This window comes from Phyllostomus discolor, chromosome 1 (genome assembly GCF_004126475.2).
Source record: "Phyllostomus discolor isolate MPI-MPIP mPhyDis1 chromosome 1, mPhyDis1.pri.v3, whole genome shotgun sequence".
Classification (NCBI taxonomy): domain Eukaryota; kingdom Metazoa; phylum Chordata; class Mammalia; order Chiroptera; family Phyllostomidae; genus Phyllostomus; species Phyllostomus discolor.
This window is the reverse complement of record NC_040903.2, coordinates 15,425,234-15,449,898: the sequence shown is the minus strand read 5'-3', so window position 1 is coordinate 15,449,898 and position 24,665 is coordinate 15,425,234. Positions and strand designations below refer to the sequence as shown.

Sequence of the window (24,665 nt, the reverse complement as noted above, 5' to 3'; positions counted from 1 at the left end):
TGTTCAACAGCAGGGAAAAAATAGCAGGTAGGGAAAATGAAGTAATGAAGTGAAGAGAAACTTGTTCTGTCCTACTTGCGAGCAGCTATAAAGAATCCAGAACATTCCTCAAGTGATTTTTCTCTCCTTTTTCATCTCCCTGCCCCACACAGCCCAGAATGGGGGATAAATGTTGAGTATTAGACCTAACTAACACTAATCATATTCAAACTTAATAGTTCTGCAGAGATAACAAATCATTCTTTCCATTCCCTGTGTCAATCCTGAAAGATGGTACCACGTTGGCTGTTCCAGCATGATAGTATGCCTGAACTCCAGCTCTAATTAAAAAATACGGCAATTGTGCTAATTAGCCAAAAAGCACGGAGTCTGAAGGTAATTCAACTCTTCAAAGTGCACTTATAACCTTTACAGCCAAATCCTTAAATAATCTATACTACAGATTCTATACTTTATTTCTATTTATTCTCAAGTTATATATAGGTTTACTACAAAATACATTACAGCATGCATAATAGAAGTCTATATAGAATACACCCACATAATTAGTCTTTTACAGAATTTTGTTTCAAACCAAACTGAAATGCTAATAAAAATAAGATAAATCTGCCTAAGTTATAACTTCATGATACCTCCTAGTACTTGATTTACAATAAAATATTTAAATATTAAAAGTACCTTTCGTGCCAATGGGATACTCAGCTCAGTGCACATACTATTTAAACTCTTCAAAATTCTTTTTTCCCAACTTCCCTGAAACATAAAGAACAATTTATTATCATTTCTGATTAACGATACTGAAACTGATTTAAAAAACTGGTTAAAAATTAAAGATATTATGAGCTATCCACAAATGGTGAGGCTGGTTAAGACGGGTTATCGTCATACTTGAGCTCAGTCAGCAAACACTGACCACTGCCTACTGCGGGCCAGACACTACCCTCAGTGCAGTGCATTAAGCCAGGAGTAACAGAAAGTCTCAGGCCTCACAGAACTGACATTCTAGTGAAGAACAGGAATGAGAGTGGATTAACAAAAATCAATGTCATATGGTAATAAACACTATGAAAAAAAATAGCAGATAATAAAACAGTAAATTAAAGCATTTTATAAGTGATTAATATGCAGAAACATTAATGACCTGTAAAACTTTATAGAAATTATTATACTGTCATTTTTCCAGACATGAGTTTTCACCCCTACATACTTTAGCATGGTTGCCTTCAAAGGGCCAAATGTAATTTCAACTCCTTAATAATTAAGGAGTAGTTACATGTATACAGTCCTAAAATTATTTCGGCCCTTCGAAGGCAACCATGAAGCTGATGTGGCCCCCGGTGAAAGTGAGTTTGACACCCCTGGCCTAGAGACTCTTTGCCATTTTTTCCCTCGATACTGACTTTTTGGGGGCAGTCAAGGCAGTTATATGTTAGAATGTGTCACAACTGGATTTGTTTTACTGCTTTTCACAGTACTGACTACCTTCTTCTCTATCCCCTACATTTCTTATAAACTTGAAATAAGTTAATTTCAATGGTCATTGATTATTGATATATATGATATTTTAGTACACTATTCTTTCTAATGTTAAACTAAAATGTCACAATTTTATACTAAAATATTCCTAAAGATGACTTACAGAATCCAAAATAAAATAATACCAAAGTTCCAAAATTTAGACCAAGTAAGGAAAAAAGGAGAGAACTATACACTACATTATTCATCATGAACAGTTATAACCAGTCAATAAAAGTAGAATAATAGCTCCTTTATGCAGTCATTATAAAGATTAAATATGTAAAGTACTTTGAACGGTGACATAGTAATGATAATAATCTTTCAATAAGTGGTGGCTTTTCCTATAGCCATCATTATTCATAGCTGCTTCTCTAACACACGTATTTAAATCCACCGCTATCCTTATCTGGAATACGCTCTCCATGCTGTACTCCCATCCCCACCATACTTACTCCTAAGTTTTCTGGACAAATCTTACTCACCTCCCAGGTCTTGGCTTCTCTTCCCTGGGGCCCCACCCCCACTGGTACCAGGTGCCTACTGCTGACGGCCCTCCCAGCACCCCAGCTTCACCCCCATGGCACATCCTCACACTTGGTCCAGCACATAACAGATGTGCAATATCTGAGCAGACTTCAACTCCAAGCAATGTTGTAAGCATTTTAACATTTTTTAAAGATTTTATTTATTTATTTTTAGAGAGGGAAGGGAGGGAGAGAGAGAGAGAGAGAGAAACATCAATGTGCAGTTGCTGGGGGTCATGGCCTGCAACCCAGGCATGTACCCTGACTGGGAATAGAACCTGCGACACTGCATTTTAACATTTTTGAGACAATGACCTAAGCAATGAATGAACACCACCACCAACAAAAGCAATCATCTGTAGGAGAAATACAGAGCTGTGTGAAATGTGTAAGTCTTGCTCTATGAAATATGTAGAAATAGATTTTCAAGAATAAAATACTCAATAAACAGCATAAAACGCCCCCAAAACTAAGTCCACTGGCTTATTTTCCTTTTTTTTTTTTGTACTGTAGATAATTCTCTTAGGTCCAAGACTTAAAATACATTTAAGTACCTTATTCACCATCAAACATTAATTACAATACAGCTCACTTTCACCTCGAACATCCTTATTCACAATTTATGCCGACAAATCTTATTCGACTTTCAGATATCAGCTTAAATATCATTTTTTCTACTAAGCCTTCTGTTCTGTTACACCCCCACCCTGACTCCAGACTGTGGCAGAAGCTTAATTTTTTTAACTTAATTTTCAACTACAGTCTACGTTCAATATTATTTTGTATTAGTTTCCAGTATGCAGCATAGTGATTAGACAGTCGTACACTTTACACTGATCCCTCCTATATTTCCAGTGCCCCTCTGGCACCACATGCAGTTATAATACCACGGCTATACTCCCTACTCTGTACTTTACATCCCAATGACCTCCTTGTAACTACACCTGTACAGTGATCCCTCACCTATCACAGGAGTCACATTCCAGAGACCCCAGAATAGGTGAAAATCCACAAAATAGCGGCGTTATATTTATTTTATTATTTATATATATTTTAAGGCTTTATAAACCCTTCCCACACTCCTATAAACCTTTCCCACTCTCTTATTAACCTTTCCCACACTCTTATAAACACTTCATATGCTCTTAAACACTTTCTACACTCTTAAACCTACGTAATTTTAACTACATATAAAATTCTATAATGGGTACTCACCAGTGAATTCTATATGGATACTCACGTATTGTTTCAAAAAACCTATGATACAGTGAGGCCGCAATAAGTGAACCGCGATATAGTGAGGGACGACTGTACTTCTTAAGGCCTTTGTTTTTCACCCAGCACCCGCAACACCACACATCTCTGGCAACTACCAATCTGTTCTCTGTTCATTTATTTTGTTATCTAGATTCCACATGTAAGTAAAATTATATGGCTTTTGTCTAACGATGTGGACCTCAGCTTGTGGGTTCCACAGCGTTGTGGCTGAGACTAGACAAATTCACATGGACTACCGAGTCCTGTGGGGGATAAGGGACGGCACGGCCACTGTCTCAAGAGGAGAGCGCCCTGACCCCTGCCTTCACAGGCTTTTGTTGCTTCTTTGGGCACATTACATTGAAGATGGTCCTCATTTACTATGCACAGGTTTGCCCCAGGTGGCTACCCCTTCACAGAAAACAAACGAGAGGATGTTGCCAACCACACTCCTGAAGAAGGATATTTGCAAATGCAAAAGGAAAAGTGATTGAACTGGTTACACCCATCCCTGGAAGGTTTAGCACAGACTTCAGGAAGTTACTCCAAAGACGCGCAGTAAACGTTTGCTGCCTCAATTCAGGGTGAGGGAATTTTAGCAAAAAGCAAGTCTCAAAGAGGCCTAGGCACAATGCAGGCCTGATTCCCCACGGGAGAACCTATCTGTGGGCATGGGTCCTGTGCAATGGACCTTGCTTTCCACTGGCCTTTCCAAGTGGGAGCTGAACCCACACCATGCAGAATGGTCTCCTATAGTCTAAGAAAGCTTATTTTTTTAAAGTAATTTTAATTTAATCATTACTATAAAAATTTGCCTAAAGATTAAAAATCCATTCCCTAAATTTATATTATTTATCTCATTATATAAAGAACCAAGTGCTATCTATTGAACACTCATAAAAAAGGCTCTTAAATTGATAAAGATAGCTCTCAGATATACAAACAAAATTAAAGTAACATTAGACAGCAATATGTGACTCATAATATATACTGTATATATTTTCAAGACCACAAAATACAATTTTAATACAGCATAAAGTCTACTAAAATCTCAAACATAAAATCCATTCCAAATAGAATGGCACCTTCTGGTATGACACCTGAACAAGATACTCTAAACATATTTTTAACTTATCCTTTGAAAAATTATTTTGGCAAAAACATCTCATTCAGGTGTTTTCTACAAAGTGCCATTTTAAAATGACTAACCATAGTTTTCCTAAATGAATATCCCACTGTTCCAAGTATTTCAATTTATCTTTAAATTTAACATTAGATGTTAGATACACAGGGAACATAGCTTTTATTTTTATTTTTTAAAGACTTTATTTATTTATTTTTAAATAGAGGGAAAAGGGGGGAGAAAGAGAGGGAGAGAAACATCAATGTGTTGTTGCCTCTCATGCACCCACTACTAGAGACCTGACCCACAACTCAAGCATGTGCCCTTACTGGGACTCGAACTAGCAACCCTTTGGTTCACAGGCTGGCACTCAACCCACTGAGCAACACCAGCCAGGGTGAGAACATTGTTTTTTTTTGTTTTGTTTCTTAGTATTTTTTAAATTTTAATTGTTGTTCAAGTACTGTTTTCTACATTTTAGTGCACCACCCCAGCCCTTTCCACCTCCCTCCTGTTTCCACCTCCCCCTCGTTACTGTCCATGTGTCCTTTATACTTGTTCCTGCAAACCCTTCCCCTTTTCCCCTGAAATTCCCTCCCCTCCCCCTCTGAACGCTGTCAACCTGTTCTCAATTTTAGTGTCTTTGGTTATATTTTGCTCATTTTTTATTTTGTTGATTGGGTTCCTGTTAAAGGTGAGATCATATGCTATTTGTCTTTCACCATCTGGCCTATTTTGCTTAGCATAATGCTTTCCAGTTCCATCCATGCTGTCACAAAGGGTAGGAGCTCCTTCTTTCTTTCTGCTGCATAGAATTCTATTGTGTAAATGTACCATAGTTTTTTTGGTTTTAAGATTTTATTTATTTATTTTTAGAGAGGGAAGGGAGGGAAAAAGAGAGAGAGAGAAACATCAATGTGTGGTTGCTGGGGGCCATGGCCTGCAACCCAGGCATGTGCCCTAACTTGGAATCAAACCTGTAACACTTTGGTTCGCAGCCCATGCTCAATCCACTGAGCTATGCCAGCCAGGGCTTAAATGTACCATAGTTTTTTGATCCACTTATTTACTGATGGACACCCAGGTTGCTTCCAACACTTGGCTACTGTAAATTGTGCTGCTATGAACACTGGGCTGCACTAGGTTCTTTTGGGTTGGTGTTTCAGGGTTCTTAGGATATAATCCTAGCAGTGGAATTGCTGGGTCAAAAGGCAGATCCATTTTTAGTTTTCTGAGGAAATTCCATACTGCTTTCCATAGTGGTTGTACCAGTCTGCAGTCCCACCAACAGTGCACTAGGGTCCCCTTTTCTCCACAACCTCTCCAACACTTGTTGTTTGTTGCTTTGTTTATGATGGCCATTCTGACTAGTGTGAAGTGGTATCTCATTGTGGTTTTAATTTGCATCTCTCTGATAGCTAGCAATATTGAGCATCTTTTCATGTGTCTCTGGATCCTCTGAATGTCCTCCTTGGAGAAGTGTCTGTTTAAGATCTTTGGCCATTTTTTAATTCTTGCGGGATGTTTGTCTTCTTAGAGAACATTGTTTTTAAAAGTTACACAGAAAAGAAAGCAGACACCAGAAGAAAGCAATCTGAATGAAAAGAGTTTAGAAATCAGATGTAATTTATATGGTTTACATACATTATTTTATTATTCTTATGAAATATGTTGTCATTACCTTCATTTTATGAGTAAGGAAACTTTCAGAAAGAACACAGAAGAGTAGAATAAAAAATATTAAGAACTGAAGCAATGTTAAGCAAATCTTTATTCAATTATTTTTTTCTGGGCTCCACAACTAAAGCAAAATCTTAGAAATAACCCAGAAGAGGAGAAAAAACATGACTAAAAATTGAACGAAGGAAAGAGGAAAAGTATGATCAGTTCAAAAAACAGGATTTTTGTGGCTAGATCAAGGGAAAATGAGGTGTAGTAGCTGAGTTTTCAAATATTAAAGACAATGAGTGATTCAACAAACATTTACCAAGCATCTATAAAACACATGCCACTGGGGATGAATAAAAATGACATCCCTGCCCCGAAGAAACACGTCACTTCTGTGGAGGGGTTGAGAGCATAAGGCAGACACACAAATAATATGAGACAGGTTCAAAAAGTTCTAAGGGCTGTATCAGTCCACATGTCACAACCCCAGAAAGAACATAAAATGAGCAAAGAAAGACACAACAAAACTTCTGGTTGTCAAGACAACACATGCTACTTCCCTTAGAACCCTAAAAATCATAAAAGAAAAGTGGTCCTAGTGGTCCACCATGTCCTCTCCACCCCCTGTTCCATATTCACGACACCATGACAAGGTTGGCAAGACTTCTCCAAGCTACCCCTGGCAAGAACTTCAGTCAAATGGTTAGAGGAGTCATTTCCATAGACATCAGAAACAGAAATAGAGTATCCCCACAATGAGGAGAAATCCAAGACAAAAAAAAGTGGCTGCTTCCAAGCTGGGCCCTCCTTAAGGTTCCCTCAAGAACTCTAATCTTAATTAAGTGGTTTCATTCATTCCCTTGCTTACTTGCTGACTCCCTGACTAAACATGTATTGAATACTTTCTATATGCCACACACGAAACTAGGATGAGTGGGTAAACGTTATAAGGAGCCCATGGCTATTTAAGTCAGTGACATTGTGCACTCCCTGTTGCCAGCAGTACTTGAGCAAAAGCAGTTCACCTCCAGAGGTTCGAATGCATCAACGTGAAAGTCCACTTTGGCTCCAGTTTTACAGATGCGTCATCTTTCTCAGGCTCTATTTGTAAAAGTGACTAAACAAGCCCTAAGTCTCAAAAATAAATGTCAAAAAAAATTACAGTTATTTGTGTGCTATTATTTAAATTAAAATGTCAATATATACTTAGCACCAAAAAAGAGTGTGGAAATAGCAACTAAGTTCTTGAAGAATGACAGTGCAAGAAGGGGAAGGGTCACCAAGGAACGTGTATAAAGGACCCCTGGACAAAGGTTACTAGAGGAGAGAGGATTGAGTTTGGAAGGTGGGGGGTGGGTAGGGCAGGGGAGAGAAATGGGGGAAAAACGGGGACAACTGTAATTGAACAATAAAAATAAATAAATGCAAAAAAAGAAAAATAACAATGCAATACAAAACAAAAAGAAAAGTAACGTTTCCTACCCAAAAGACTAACAAAATAAAGCTCTGAAATGTCATGTAAAAGGAAAATAAATGGCCTTTTACATTTAAAATGTTTACATAGGAAGACATTACCTTTTACCAAACTCATATCCTTGCAAAATGAAATTATCGTTGCCTTCAAGTCAGTTTCCCTAATAATTGAAATGAATGATATTAACTCAAAGGATTTCAAGAATTTTCTAAATAAGGTAATTTCTAAGCCATGAGAGGCAAAAAAATTTATAAAAGAAACACAACTGTATAGAAATCTTTAAATGGGGATTAGCTATCACCTTGCTGCATTTTTGTAACAATGGAAGTAAATAAGAAGTCTTTAAAAACTGTGTAACAAATACATAGCATGTAAAAGAAACCATGAAATTATAAAATTATTTTCCTCACCCTGACAAAAAATAAGGTAAAACAAAATAATCATAATTCTTCTTTGTTAAAAATGTAACACATTTATTTAAGATAATTTGGAAAACGGAATATGTAAGAATAAAATAATAAATAAGCATCCACAAATTTCTATCAACCCAAAATAAGCACTATTAATATTTGGCTTTATTTTTTATTTTTTCTCTGCATATATTCAATTGAGATGTGTGTGTGTACATACACACATTAATGTATGCATTTAAAGTGGGATTACATTGCTATACAGTGTGCTTTTTCCATTTAAGATTACACTGTATGCACTTTTCTATTTTATAATATTTCTTCAAAAATTATATTTTTGTTGCCTGTAAAAAACACTGTCTTTTGGAGATGTCATGTCATATTTAAGCAAACCCTATTGCTTGCTATTTATTTAGATTCTTTAAAATGTTTTCCTCAGATAAGGTACTAGATGTGTAATTATACTAGAAAAAGGGGTACAACTATTTTTTAAAAGGGAACATTTTCTATTTCTTTTCTTATTCAATTCATTCATCATTTTAAGTAGTATCTTTTGGGCATCTGCCATGGGCCAGGTACCGTGCCACACGGTGGAGTTACCGTTGCAGAGAGAGGGACACTCAGCCCGTTTCACAGAAACCACAGACTCCAGGTAGCAATACAAACAACCCCAGCCTTGTGGTAGGAAGAAGTACAGGGTGCTTCCCATATGGAGGCCTGGAGACCCAGGGGAAGCACCTGAGAATCTGAGATCAGGGGGACAGAGAGCTGTGCTAAAGGACCCGCCATCTGACTGGGTACCTGTGGAATGCGCATAAGTTGGCCAGAAATACCTGGGATTTGTGGGAAGACAGTTTCAGGGAGAAGCAACAGCTTGAGCAGTGGTTGTCCGGCTGGAACAACAGAAAGAGGTCAAGTGTGAATAGACAGAGAGAACGTACATGGGTGTGGAACTGGGGAGTGGCAGGACAGGGAGGGACAGTAGAAGGCAAGGGATGAGACTTGAACCATAAAAAGGGGCAAGACCATCCACAGCCTCGTAAGCAAAAGTAAAGGGTTGGGATTGTATTCTGAAAGTCATGGAAGTTTTAAGAAATGGAGCGATAATACAGAAGGCAGAAAGACCAACTGGGAAGGGGATGAGAACTAAAATCATATAGAACTAACAAATTTCTCGTTTCTGCTTAGGTTACTGGATTGAAAGAACAGAGTAAATTCAACCACATAGGATATCTTGAGTTTGCCTGGGGATTTCTGGACTAGGTAGAGAAATAGGATGAATACCATCCATAGCCAGACTCCCAGGTTCAAATCCCAGCTCTTCCACTTACTAGCTCTGTGAGGCTGAATGAAAGACCCTAAGAGTGACTCACCTCATAAGCTTGTCATGGATATTAAGCTAGTGAATACTTGCAAAGCACTAATAAGGGTACCTGGCACATAATTAGAGCTCTATGTGCTTACCAGTATCATTTCGCAAGAAAATTCATAAACTTATTTCTATCATGCTGTATATCAGTTTCCTCAAATACTGCTCTCTCTGAAAGGTGTAGCAGAAAAAGTAGTTCCCGAGGTATTTTACATGGAAATAGGTTTCATGGTCATGTAAGTTTGAACAACGCTGGATTAAATAAAAGTACACAGTTCCTACACTGCAGAACTTCTCTGAGCCTTTAACCTGTCAGAATAGACTGTAAGCAACAAAATTAAGGAGTTTTAGATTAAAACTTGAAGTATAAAATAAATATCCACAAGCCTACACTGGTATAAATAAGAGGTCGAATAAATGAATAAATGGGGGCAAGGGACAGAGACAACTTTTCCAAGAAGAAAAACTCATCCAAACAACCTGCTGACACCCCCTCCTCAAGGAGGTGGAGCAGAACGACCCCTCCTGACATGTGGCCTACGCACAGCAACTGCTTCCAAAGAGCACAGCACACAGACAGGGGCAGGAGAGACTTGATGGTGGAGGAACCTCACCAATACTACCTGATCCCGGTGATCAAGGTCAACATTAACAGTGACAAACCATGGTGACAGTGTGTGCACTCTGACATGGGGTGCTGAATGTGTTGATAAACAGCATTTGCCTATGGTCTTCCTCCAAAAAAACCCGCAACCCCAGTCTAATCACAAAAAAAGAAACACCAGACAAATGTCAGCAGAGGGATACTCTACAAAATGCCCGACCAGTACTTCTCAAGACTGTCAAAGCCATCAAAAACAAGGAAAGTCTGAGGAGCTGTCGCAGCCAAGAGGAGAAGCCTGAGGAGACAGGGCAACCAAATGCAGTGTGGTGCCCTGGGTGGGATTCCAGAATGGAAAAAGGACATCGGGTGAAAACTAAGGAAATCTGAATCAAGTAGGAACTTAATAATAATATATTAATATTGGTTCACAGATTACAACAAATGTACCTTACAAACATAAAATGTTAGTAATAGGTAAATTGATGTGGGATCTATGGAAGCTCTCAATTTTTTTGTATATCTAAATCTCTTGTAAAAAATCAAGTCTGGCCCTGGCTGGCGTAGCTCAGTGGATTGAGCACGGGCTGCGAACCAAAGCGTCGCAGGTTCAATTCCCAGGCGGGGCACATGCCTAGGTTGCAGGCCATGACCCCCAGCAACCGCACATTGATGTTTCTCTCTCTCTCTCTTTCTCCCTCCCTTCCCTCTCTAAAAATAAAATAAAATCTTTAAAAAAAATCAAGTCTGTTAAAAATAACAAAATAGACCATGATTCACCAAGAGGAAGGCAGCAAGTGCCTCTGTTCCGAAACGTATCTGTCCCTGGAACCATTTGTCATAGGGCACCCCTCAGGGCTGGTATTCAGCAGAAAGTACTCACGGAAATGCTGACGCAATGTAAGAAGGCCCAGAAAATTAAACACCAGTCCAGTTTGCCAAAAACTGCTGAGAGCTGATTTGCACTCCAACTCTGAAGACACAAGCTACAACTAAGCAAAGTTAAAATAACTCCTAAAACTTAAATAGGAAAAAAAATGAATACAAATTTTCCAGAGTACAGTTCCAAAATGTTTTCTGCCCACATATTTTACTGAGTAAATGGGGAAGAAAGCACTACTGAAATTTTTAAGTTCTTTTTCATTTTAAAGAACCACCTGATCAGTAACCACCTGCCCCCAACTCGTTCCTGCACTAAAAGACTTCTACAAAGTCCCCTCCTACAAAACTTCCTAGCCACCTCCCCTACAGTGCACAGCACTCCCCACCTTGCATTACAACTGCCTGTGTCCAAGTCTTCTTTCAATAATTAAACCATGAAATAATCTAAAGGCAGACTCCAGGTTATTTCTGAATCTCCATAGCACAGAGCAGAGTGTCTTCTCTTAGTAGGCATTCAGTAAGTATCTTTTAAGTGAATATTGTCATTGCTGGTAGAAGGGATAGCAAATACCTTTACTAGTCATTCAACATAAACTTACTAAGCTCCTACGATACTAGGTGTAATGGGTATACAGAAATATTTTAAAATTCTTAGTGCTTTCAAAAGACAGAACAAGTTTCAGAAAGATATATGTACAGAAATTACTATAAGGAAATGCAATTTGTTATAAGGGCCGTAAAATGACTGCGTGCTACAAGAGTTCAAAGAGGGAGCGATACTTCTCAGTGGGGGTACTAACCCCAGAGAAGAAATGTCACCTGAGCTGATCCTTACAAAATAAACATGGTTTTCACAAAGCAAATCAGGCAGAAAGGGCTTTCCATGATAAGAAAATAAAATAAGGAAAGTGTCAAAGATGCAAGAGGGGAGATGCAAGTGAGGCAAAATGACTCACTTGGATGGGTGCACAGGACAGCTATAAGACAGGGGAGACTGGTAAAGTGACAGGGGAAGCTGGGGACGAATAGTAAAAATCCTTAAATGCTGGGTTTTAGACTAGCAACTTCATTTTAGACTACTGGGAATCACTAAAAGCTTCTCAGAAGGCAGTGAGATGCATTATGAAGGTTCCTGTGCTTGAAGGTAAAGTTAATTGTATTGAGATTACAGAAGGCGATAGGGAAAGAGACTCATTAAGAGTAATGAGGCATAAGAATAAGGAGAGGATGCTAATTAATGTCTGAAACAAAGGAAGCACTCAATAAGAGAGTCATCATTATCATCATCATGGTCACTGTGACCACTATGACCTTCATAATGAAAACAAACAGAAGGTTTTAAGAATATGGGAAAGCCCATATTCCAGCCAAGAGGGAGGCATAGGTAAATAGCTTTGCTTCCTTGTACAACCAAAAGAAGGACAACAACAACAACAACAGAACTGCCAGAAAATTGATCTGTATGGAAGTCTGACAACCAAAGAGTTAAAGAAACATTCATCCAGACCAGTAGGAGGGGCGGACATGGGCAGCCAGGTGGGGGGGGGGGGGGGGGATGCGACAAGGCAGTGGCTGGAGGACTGGGGCGGTCCCATATTCACCTACTGATAAGCCAGGAAGAAAAACTGGGGAGTGAGACAGACCACACTACCCAGGGTTTCAGTGTGGGAAACCAAAGCATCAGAACCTCTAACTGTAAAAATCTGTGGGGGTTATGGCAGCAGGAGAAACTCCTAGACTCACAGGAGAGTTCGTTGGAGAGACCCAAAGGGTCCTAGAACGTACAGAAACCCACCTGCCCAGGAATCAGCACCAGAAGGGCCCTATGCTTGTGGGTAGTGGGGGAAGTCACTGAAAGCAGAGTGAGAGCCCAGCAAGTGGCACTGTTCCCTCTTGGACCCCTCCCCAACATATAGCATCACAACGCAGCAATGTGGTTGCCCTGCCCTGGTGAATACCTAAGGCTACACCCCTTACTACGTTACAGGTGTACCGAGACAAAGAAATATGGCTCAAACAAAAGAACAGATCAAAACTCCAGAGAAAGAACTACACAAGGAGGAGATAGCCAACCTATTAGATGCACAGTTCAAAACACTGGTAATCAGGATGCTCACAGAAATGATTGAGTATGGATGCAAAATAGAAGAAAAAGTGAAGGCTATACAAAGTGAAATAAAGAAAAATATACACAGAACCAACAGTGAAGGGAAGGAAACTGAGATTCAAATCAACAATTTGGAACAAAAGGAAGAAATAAACATTCAACACAATCAAGAAACAAAAATTCAAAAAAAAATGAGGAGAGGCACAGGAACCTCTGAGACAATTTTAAATGTTTCAACATCTGAATCATAGGGGTGCCAGAAAGAGAAGAGGAAGAGTAAGAAATTGAAAATTTATTTGAAAAAATAATGAAGGAAAACTTGCCCAATCTGGTGAAGGAAACAGACTTCCAGGAATTCCAGAAAGCTCAGAGAGTCCCAAAGAAGTTGGACCAAAGCAGAAACACACCAACACACATCATAATTACATTACCCAAGATTAAAGATAAGGAGAGAATCTTAAAAGCAGCAAGAAAAAAGGAGAAGGATACCTACAAAGGAGTTCTCATAAGACTATCAGCTGATTTCTCAAAAGAAACCTTGCAGGCAAGAAGGGGCTGGAAAGAAGTATTCAAAGTCAGGGAAGGCAAGGACCTACACCCCAGATTACTCTATCCAGCAAAGCTCTCATTTAGAATGGAAGGGCAGATAAAGTGCTTCCCAGATAAGGTCAAGTTAAAGGAGTTCATCATCACCAAGCCCTTATTATGTGAAATGTTAAAGGGACTTATCTAAGAAAAAGAAGATCAAAACTATGAGCAGTAAAATAACAACAAACTCACAACTATCAATAACCAAACCCAAAAAACAAAAACAAACTAAACAAACATCTATAACAGGAACAGAATCACAGAAATGGAGATCTATGGAGATCATGGAAGGTTATCAGCTGGGAGGAGGAAGGGAGATGATGGGGGGAAGGTACAGGGAATAAGAAGCATAAATGGCAGGAACAAAATAGACAGAGAGAGGTTAAGAATAGTACAGGAAAGGGAGAAGCCAAAGAACAACCCATTGTACAACCCACTGACATGAACTAAGTGAAGTGGCGGGGGGGGGTGCGGGTAGGAGAGGAGATGCAAGGTGGAGGGGGATACAGGGGAAAAATGAGATCATTGTAATAGCATAACCGATAAAATAAAACTTTAAAAATTGTGCTTGGATATCTAACCAATCACAATTGAAAGGAAACAATGCACAAAGGAAAAAAAGGATTCCACATATAAGTGGAAAAAAAAAGAATATGGGAAGGAATAATTTCTAGTTTATAGAGCTTAGCGACTATTTGGATATGGAAAACTGAGATAAAAGATATTTCATGTCTAAATTACTATAAATTACTATAATAATAATAGTGGAAACCAATCAACAGAATAGGAAAGTCAGGAGGAGATACTCATTTTAGGAATGCCACCATAAACTCGGTTTTAGGCATGCTGAGCTTGATCTACAGAAGAAATGCACAGTGGACAGATGATCACAGAGGAGGCCAAAAACAGATGCAGCAGCAAAGAGGCACGCTATGGAAACTCAAGTGAGATGACCTGAATATCCTTCATAAGTGGCAAATGTTTCAAATGAGTGAGGCAGAGGGAGCATTTCAGGCTACGCCAGCATGGAGAAACTTTGGGAAAACCTAACTGTAAACCAGGTAATAGACAATGAATCATAAAAGGGCTGACGGGCAGCAAAAGAAGTCCACAGAAAGACAAATAAATGGATTTAGTACAAATTAATGATAAGCATAAAACTTACATGGTTTTCCTCCTAAGCATTCAACAGTTTAGGAGAAGAGAAAAAGTAGACAGCAGAGGTGGCCTCAGGCTGACGAGGGAATGGCAGACAGAACGGAAGTCTACAGGGGCACGAGATCACGCGGTGCAGGGGAGAACAGGATGGGATGGGAGTTGCCATCAGACTAGGTAGCTCTGATGCAAAGATGAGAGAGCTGCCCCATAAAACAGAAAGCTGAATACCAGCTGACTGGAGACCAAATACAGGAAGACAGGCGGACACTGAACTGGCAGGGGAGGTATTTAGTGTGACCGTGGTTAAAGAGCTGATTATTTCAACAAATATCTGTTGACAGTGTTGTGTGCGGAAAACATTGTGCCAGATGCTGAGGATAAAAAAAGTTAAGTCTCTGCTTTTAAAAAAATGAATTATTCAGTGCAGGGAGGGCCTGGCGAACTTTCTGTAACAGGGCAGACAGCGAATATTTTAGACTTCGCAGGTCATCACGTCTCCACTGCAACTACGTAACTCCAGCACTGTAGTGCAAAAGCACACAGAAACAACATGCAAATATGCGAGCAAGACTATTTCCAATGAAACATTTTATTAATTCATATGATTTTCATGGGTCACAAGATATTATTCTTCTTTTGATTTTCCAATCAGCTGAAAATGTTGAAAAAATATGCCCAGCTTGCAGCCGTATAGAAAGAGGTGGCAGGGCACATTTGGCCCCCGGGCTGCAGTGTGCTGGCCCTGATTTGGCCGGTTGGTCTGGAAAGGAGGGAGAGAAGCACCATCCATCCACGCCACACGTACACTCCCGGTCCTGGGCATCCTCAGCAGCTGGCAGCAGGCTGCGAGAGTGGCCTACTGCTCACCTGTCTCCTCTTTCCGGTCACAGTAGGAGGCTGAGTTTTGTGTTTTGTGTCCTATACCTAATACGCTACAACTAACACTTTCTCCAAACCTTTTGGAAATTTTCAAATTTCACCAAGAGATATTCAGACCTAACCTTTCTATTTTTATTGTTTGAGTTTACATCTATACAACAAAAGATGAAGCAATTCTTTCACACGTGTATCATTTAATGAATATGCTTTACGACACAGCAATAGTAAATATACTGTCTGCCTGCTAGCCTTAAAGGTACAACCTAGAGATAAAAATATATGACGTACCTCCTCAAATATCTCGTTTTTTTATATTGCTTCCTTTCATAATCTAATTTTGAGGGTTTTTAAATGGAAACAAAGCTGGGAAAAAATAAAAACCTGTCGACCATCCACTGCTGGGGACTGTGGAAACACCAGGCACCACAACGTTCCTTAGGGGCAGCGGAGCCACCCTGCCGACCGCTGAGACAGGCTGGCAGGAGGTCTTCGGTGAACGTCTGAGATTCCCAATAATGTCTGAGACGGTCATGGAGAAGGAAGACCGGCTCGATCGTGACCACTAAACACTTTGGCAGCAGCAGTCAGAGTCCAACCGGGCGCCGTGGGGTTCAAACAATGTCACCTGGTGGGCAGGTGGACTTGGCTGAGCCAAGGCAAAGGACAGTTCAGAGCAAGGACAGGGGTTAGTTTTTTTTTTTAAGAGCTTTGTACAGTTTTTCTGTTTATGTTATTTTGTGTTATCCTCTTAAAGTTATTTTTAGTTATTTTCAGCCCATTTTAAATAGCAGGTTCATTTGAGTTCTGCAACAAAACATAGTTAGCACATCACAGCTGCTGTGAGAACGAATATATTTCACACACGCCTGCAGCAACACTGGCCTCAAAAGCCAAAACTTTAAGGGAAGAGTGAGTCGGTTCATTCCCATTTCATCCCTCTAACACCACAGAGCATGACAGCAACGGCTGTGCAACATTTCCATCATATTTTAAACTTCAGGCCAGTGTGGTACACAGTGTGTTCTTGCTATTCAACATTTTCAGGATCACTTTAACTAGGTGTGACCCCTGGTTACTGAAAGTAAAAATTGTGTAAATATTAGTCACAGCACTTTATGAGTTCTTACCCAGTTTTTCATATAATAAATAATACATACTCTGACATCAATAAGGACCTTTTATTCTGCAGTACATAACTCGGAATGGAAAAATAAAGTTAAAAATGAACAATAGCCAACCTGTGCTTTCCTCATGTATGCCAGAGGTTCTTTAAGATGCTCAGGGGGCGCTGCAGGGTGACGAGGTGAAGGAAACCTAGGGACAAAAAGAGGCAGCTAAATGTTGTACATCACCTTGATAATGAATTCATTCTCTTGGTTAGAGATTACTTACCTCTGTAGCCCATGTTATAAGTGAAATATTGAATAGAATACTTATTAACAGTTATATGTATTCACACAAGGTGCAACAGCCTCACAAAACTGTAATTCTTATCCTACTAGTACTACAGTTTTAGATTAGCAATTTAATTGTTAAACTGCATAATAATCTGATTTCATAATTAAAGTAATTTTAAAATGATTTGGCTCTGTAAATGCTTGTGAAATTATCATAACTTAATTTTAATACAGAAATATAACATTTAGAGAAATTTTATAAGGTTGAAAAAATCCACTGACTTACCAACATAGCAACCATTTTCATTTCCCACAATTTCCTTTTCCCTATGATTATATATTTCACTTACTTGAAATAATACAAATATTTACTGAAATAGCCATATTTTAATATTTAACACATTCACAAATTTAATAAAATTAAAAAATTTTAATGTCTTATGAATTCTTTATTTTCTAAGTAACTTTACATTTTATATTCAAAATGTATTGTTTTTATTAAGAAGACATTTATTTATTCAACAAATTTTGGGGCCATTCAAGGGACAAAGTACATGGTGACGATTAAGACAATATCCCCTATTCTCAAATACCTGACAGTCTAGTAAAGAAAGGAAGTCAATAATTACACAAACAAATAAATACATGGAATAGCGTCAGACAGCAATAAGTGCCGTGAGAACCCGAGAGCAGGGTGGTGAGAGGGCAGTGACCTGGAAGGGCAGGGAAGGCGTCCGGGGGAGCTGAGATCCGAGCTAAGACCTTAGTGAGAGGAAGAAGCCCGCCATACAAAGATCTGGGGAGAATATCCCTGGCAAAGAGAAAGCAAGCATAAGACCCTGAGGTGTAAACATTTGGAATGTCTAACAATCAGAAAAAACCAGAATGGTTGAAATATAATGATCGAGGCACAGAGTGACAGGAAATCACAAATAAGGTGATAGAAAAGCATGATAGTTCAACATTTACTTAGAGGTTCCAATCTCTTTCACAGAAAAACACAGACCTCCTATTGAAGTCAGTCATAGGACCTGTACCTACAGCAAACCAACCGTGTTCCAATAACCAAGAAGCACACACTGAGTCCTCAAGAAACTCCTCGTTCGAAGTGGGACATTAGCAAATGAAGCATTAATTAATGACATACCAAGCTACTTGAACCTGTCCCAGAACTATGTGTTAAAGGCTCCAATGTCCATACAGACATGTCTAGAGTAGAAAGAAGCAACCTATCCTACCCAATTTTAAAGACAGTTTCACTTCTTATTTCTAGCTAATTGCTCTTCCCATTGAAATCCACATTCTATGTACCTAAATAAATCACCTTTCTCAAAGGGACTAAATGATAATCTCTACAGACCTCAGTATTTCGTAGGTGCAAGATAGTTTTAAAAACGCTATGTTTCATACTGCTCAAGTGTATCATTTGCAAAGGGACATGTGGTTTAGAGTTAAGTATCACTCTAAAGTCCTTCTATTTGCACAGTAATCATTTCCAAATTAATAAAGCATAAACTTCGGGTGGAAACTTGAGCACGCTACACGAGAGGTGAGGGCCATCAGACAGGAAGACAGCGCTGGAACTTCGCACCCTGCTCGACTCCTTCCCCTGTCCCTAAATCCCTCAGAACACTGCTCAGCTTCTCCTCCCCACTGACACTGTTTTACACAACCAGCATCTCTCGTCTGCACTCATCTGTCAGACACTTCACCAGGGTCCCCAGCTTGCACACTACTTTCAGCCTACATGCCAAACAGCCTGGCTGTTGGCCAGGAGCAATGTCTTCCTTCTTCACCTGTGATGGCAACGCCAGTGCCCAGCACAATGCCTGAGGCACACCAGATAACCGGTACACGGCTGAATGAATGAAACACAAATATGATCACGGCACTACACTGCTTAAAATTCCAAACTGACACCCAAATCCTATTAGGACCCAGTCTACACAGCCTCGGTATGGAGCACATTCCTGCCTACGTATCTAACATCGCCCTCTACCACGCCCTTGTGCCTGGCACCATCCAGCCATTCAACTTCCGTCCCCCCAGTGTGCCGCATCCCCACCTCTGAGTCTCTGAGTCGCTGCTCCCTTCTGCCCAGGCACCGCGCTTCTTGCTCCACCCCGGATTCCTGGCGCCGCGTGCAGGGCTGGCGCATGGCAGACAGTCAACAGCTACAAAGCTAACATTCTAGAGCGACATTTTGGGGGATGACAAATAGTTCTACACACCTCAACAGATGCTGAGGGCAAGTCCACATGAACAAAAAAGTTAACTTTGTTGTTTGATGTTCTTAATAATATCGGTATCATTGAAGAAGTTAAATTATGTTTAGAATGGTCATTCATAAAGAGAAATATCCAAAAAGCGGGGGAGGGGTGATATCCAAAGTGACAACAGTAAAAAGAACGTTGGTAAACTTCAGTTTTCTGAAATAATAATTTACGAGAATTATCTCATTCCCTAATTATACTGAATAAATGAATTTTTAATATAAAATTCTTGATACTTAAAACTCTACAAAAACTCTATAAAAACTCTACTTATTCATTATTATTTCTCAGGTAAAACTATAATTTTTAAAAGTATTAATATTAAATGCCATATAAATATTAATGAGAAATATTATGAGTACATACAGCAATACTGTACTCAGTACTTACAAAGTAAATAATAGCTAAACACAACAAACAGTATTTCAACAGGGATAGGAAAAACTCACACACTCAGTTCACTGTAAACAGCATTCTGAAGTTTCTTCTCCCAACCTGTTTTTAAAAAAATACAATATAGATACATATTAGTTTCAAAAATAGATACACATTATAGTTAAATGTACCTCACTAAAACTGTGACATTATATTCATTTGTGAAAGAACTTTATCAACTCCCAATTGCTGTGTGAAGTGTTACTAAGGATCTGGTTCCTGTGCATTCACCACGTCCCTTGGCAGATGCTGAGGGGCCAAGCTGTCAACATCACATTATTTGTTAGGGAAAACTATTGCACCATTTTCTCAAGATGGAAGGAAAAGTTGCTTCTTCTACCATTAAGTAGCTCAACAAATGCCGAAATCTTTAGCTATTGTATTATACTAGGGCTATGAGGGCTGTTCCAAGGGCAGGGCAGGAAACAGGAGGGACGTGGCAAACACAGACCACAGGTAACCAGCTCACTGCAAACTCCTGAATGACAGGGGTGGATTATAAGGTACCACTAGTCACAGCGGTTATGTTGGCTGCTAAGCACTTGAACTTTTCTGGGTAATTAAATCACTTAACATCTCAGTTTCCATGTGCAAAGGTTAGAAAGGGGATCTCTCTTAGCTCTAAAAAAAAGTAAGATTTTCTTTTGTTCATTGAAAGAGTAGAAAGAGTAGAGAAAAGAAGTATAAAAAGCAAAAGCCACAAAAAAAATAAAAGACAAGATGCATAGTAACTAGGGATATTTTTTCATATATTCAGGATGTATTCTGATCTGGAAGATAAATAGTACTTAAAACTAATTAATGTAAAGTAGCCATTCCCCCAGTGCCCCTAAATTTTTATAGCATTTTATCGAAATGTCTGGAAGTTCTAATTCTTACCAAATAGAAACCTATCTAGCCACAGTTTCACAATTTTGAATGAGTAATTAGATGGCTGGGGATAAAATACTCCCTTCAAATAAAAGTATTTCCTTATTTTTGCCTTACAGAATTAGAGGAAAAAAAAAGCAACTTACAAACCTGATGTTTTAAAGAATCTCTTAATATCCTCCTTTAGTGATTCAAGTTTAATCTCAGGTCTCTGAAGACTGGCCTAATTTAAGAAGAAGAAAAAGACAGAAGTCAAAAGTAATTCATTTGGGTTGATATTTAATGCTAATAGAAATTTTAAAAGGAGTGTCCAAATGTACATATTTAAAAACTATCTAAAAACTCCCCTTTGAGGTCAGAGCACCCTAGGATTAACTGGGCAAGCTCACAAGAAAGAAGATTTTTTCACCTACTCTTAAATAGAGGATCTGTGATAGTACATAGTACACTATAGTCAAAATTCAAAACCTTGCAGCTTATGAATATTTAACATCACTGAGGACTTTCATCTTTATGCATATTTAACATCTATTTTTCTAGTAGAAAAAATACTGAGATTTCATAAGCTCATTCTTTTAATATTATACTCAAAGTATACAGCATCTACCTACACCTAATGACCAAAAAACCAGTTGCATCCATAAAATGGATTTTTGAACAGCATCTTTCTCTTTGGATGGCTGCTGAGCTCGAACCAGCACGTGTTGTGCATATTTACAGAAAATACATAAAGCTAGTATTTCCCAAATGCTTATTAGTGTCTCTTTCTCCTTCATGTGCAAGCTTTTTATTCTACAGATTTTCATACTGTAATTCTTACCAAAAATAGTAATTCTCCGATTTATAATGGCTTCAATTATTTTCAGGTGATCTTTCATCACTTACCCTATCAAACTCTAGACGCCTATTTCTTAAGAAGGCATTTCTATTAGAGTATCTCATAAGCATTTCAAACCTACGAAATAGAAACACTGGTCTTATGTTCCACTGATTATGTTGCTCCTTCTCTTCTCTGTTTTAACCCTCAACCATGCAATTCTACCCACCAGATCTTCCGCACCATAAACTCCAGTATTCTCAGTTCCACTCTAACTCTTCCACCATTCAACCCATTTCTGGGAAGACGGCATTAGCAGCAGTCAGCTGCTTTTTTTTTTTTAATCTCCCTAATTTCCACATAAAAACAGGCCAAGCAATTAGACCGCAAGACCAAAATACCATGAAAAACATGTACAAAACTTGGTGATAAGCTATCCCCCACAAACCTAAACCACAAGCAGCTGGGACAAACCGACAGGCACAAGATCCACAGTGGATGGTACTAGTGTCTGTGAAGGGAAGCAGAGCGAAGCAGTGAGGTATCTGATATACGCAAAACAGAAGAACTCCAAAACAGCCAACAAGTGTTTGCCAGAACATAGGAAAAGCCAATTTTAGAACAGGGGCTGAAAGTGAGAGGGTTTTTGCCTAATCCAGGGCAGCAGATAAGGTCGGAAGAGGCCAGAGCAGTCCAGCACCTATGAATCCTTGAAAATGACCGATCAGGCACCCTTTCCAGACGTCAAGGAGGAAATACAGGCAAAGTAATAAAAATGGAGGATGACGGGAAACCAACTTATCGTCCTGAAAACTGGTAAATAAAAGAAAAGTCATTTATCTTGCCTTTCCTATGGAAACTGTACCACGGGGTAGAAAAGAAGAAATGTCTTCTTATTAAAGTATTCTAGCTAACAACTAAAACAGATATGCTATAATTAGAATATCACTATTGTGCGACCCCTAACGAATTACTAATTCTAGGCATTAAGCACAAACAGCTACTGACATTGCAAAAGACAAGCGGGCGTCATTCGCTTCTCGATGAAAGAACACGGGCAGCCGATACGCAAGTTGTCTGCTGGGACACGAGTCTGCTGTCAGCCCTCGAGTTACACGGGACAGCGGAACACGTTCAACTTCCCTGCGAGTGCGCAATCAGAAAAATCCAGGATGTGGACATTATAAAGGTCAAACTACCCAGTTCTTCAGTGGATAAATTATAAGGAAAAAAAAAAGGAAGAAGGGGAAACCAGTCGATTTTTTAAATTTTATATATTTTCTTTAATCTTTATTGTATTTTTCCCATTACCATTTATGCCCTTTATAACCCCCTATCGCCAGCAATCAGCACACTGTCATCCATGTTCACAAAAACCTGTAGATTTTAAAAGATTTTAAAGGTACATCAAAACCTTTTTTAATTGGCAATACTAAGCTAGAGTGTCTAGGGATACACATTTGGTTAATAAAACTATCAAGAAATGCAGGAAAGTGGTTACCAAAATCAGGCTCTGGGGGGGAGGGAGGGGCCTGTGATTGGGACGGGGCAAATGAAGGGGTTCCTGGAGCGGCTGGCGAAATTTCATTTTTTTACCAAGGTAAATTTTACAAGGTTGTTTATCTAATAATAATTTGCTACATTACAGATTTGTTTTGTGTGGTTCCATTTGTGTTTTATTTTATGATAAAAAGTGTAAAAGAGAAAAAGAAAAATATGTCCCCCAATCTATTCCCTCTCCCCATTCTCAAGTCCCACACCTAGGTCCAAGCCCTCACCACTTCTCGCTTGGATCAGGGCAACGGCCTCTGAACTGGACCTGTTGCCACCTCATTGAAATCGCAGCTGCCAAGCACTCCCATTCTCACCCCCCTTGCTCTACTGGTTCTTCCTACTTAGCACTTATTCCCTCCTAACGTGCTACAGGATTAATTTATCTGCTATGTTTATCAGTCTAGCTCGCTGCTCTAGTAGCGGGAAGCTCCACTGGGGCAGATATCCTTGTCTCTCTGTTCACTGTTGTATCCTAAGTGCCTAGAATAGTTACTTTCACAAGCAGGTGCTCAACAAAAGCTTATTAAAGAAATGCACCCATTTCTATTTTTTCAGTCCATCCTCCAGTGGCTCTTCCCAAACCACAAGTCTTTCCTGGCTTCGGGTCTCCACAGCATGTAGAAGCAGCCTAGACTTCAGCAGGGCAGGCACATCCGGCCCTTCGCCGTGTGTCCCAGCTTCTCTCTCCAGATGCATCGGGTGTTCCTCCACCAAGCTAATGACACCCTCTCTTTTCCCACACCTCCTCCCTACCCACACCCTACCCGTTAGTCACAGTGAACTCTATTCCCTAATTATTCCCCAACCGTCAAGTATGTTGAGGGTCCAGGCTTTTGTTCATGTTGTTTCCTCAGATGTGAATGCTCCCTCGCCACCTTCACAGGCACCTGCTGCTGGCTTCCGAGTCATCCTTCAGATGTCACCTGCTTTCCCTACCCCCGCGCCTCGCCTGCAAAGATGGCGCACTCAGCTCCTCTGTAGTGCTCACCAGGTTAGACTGTCACCTTCAACTTGCCTATTTATCTTTCTGACTGTTAAATTCAAAGGCAAAGACCATGTCTTCTTCATTTCTTGGACTGAATTGTTGCTTGACAAAATTATATTGACCAAACCATGGTATATCCTTTTTAACAGATTTCCTCCCAAATAAACAAGGACTCTATAAAAATTACTTGTAACTAGAGAGACTGTTTTCTAGTCTATAATTCCTAGGATTTTAAAAACTGCAACATCTTATTTACTATGCAAAAGCACCATGGCAAAAGGAAGTGGGTTTTCTTTCACTAATCCTGTATTTGGAAATGGCTGACTTTAGCACAATTTAAAGAGCTTTAAGAGAGAAATCGGTCATTACTTCTAAACATTTTCAATCCTTCCAAGTTGCTACACCTCCCAGATATACTTTTTAAAAATTTTTAAAAGATTTTATTTATTTATTTTTAGAGTGAGGGGAAGGGAAGGAGAAAGAGAGGGAGAGAAACCATGATCAGCTGCCTCTCGTGCACCCCACCCAGGGACCACATCCCCAGCCCAGGCTTGTGCCCCGACCTGGAATCGAAATGGCCACACTTCACTCTGCAGTACGACGCCCAACACACTGAGCCACGCCAGTCAGGGCTCCATATACTTTAATATATCAAAGGCAAACCACATGAACTAATCATCTCAGCTAATTATAAAAATCTTGAGAAACTTGAAAATAGGAACAGGACAGTGAGAGGAGGACAACATGGTAGGCACAGCAGTCCTCAAACTGCTTCA

At 39.5% G+C, this 24,665-nt stretch overlaps 1 protein-coding gene across 5 annotated transcripts in view; it reads right to left on the bottom strand.

The window, feature by feature from the left end:
- The window catches only part of TBC1D19 (TBC1 domain family member 19), a 111,453-nt gene that overhangs the window by 73,808 nt on the left and 12,980 nt on the right, over window positions 1–24,665 (bottom strand). For 3 of the 5 annotated variants that reach the window (XM_036019574.1, XM_028507523.2, XM_028507522.2), the window contains exons 2-5: window positions 20,684–20,756; window positions 19,678–19,723; window positions 16,797–16,872; window positions 679–753 (exon numbers count right to left, since the gene is read on the bottom strand). In XM_036019574.1, coding sequence (XP_035875467.1) covers window positions 679–753; window positions 16,797–16,872; window positions 19,678–19,723; window positions 20,684–20,756 — 270 coding nt within the window. Of the gene's footprint in view, window positions 1–678; window positions 754–16,796; window positions 16,873–19,677; window positions 19,724–20,679; window positions 20,757–24,665 lie in introns of all 5 variants that reach the window. The other 2 variants (XM_036019583.1, XM_036019588.1) reach the window with 2 other exon arrangements.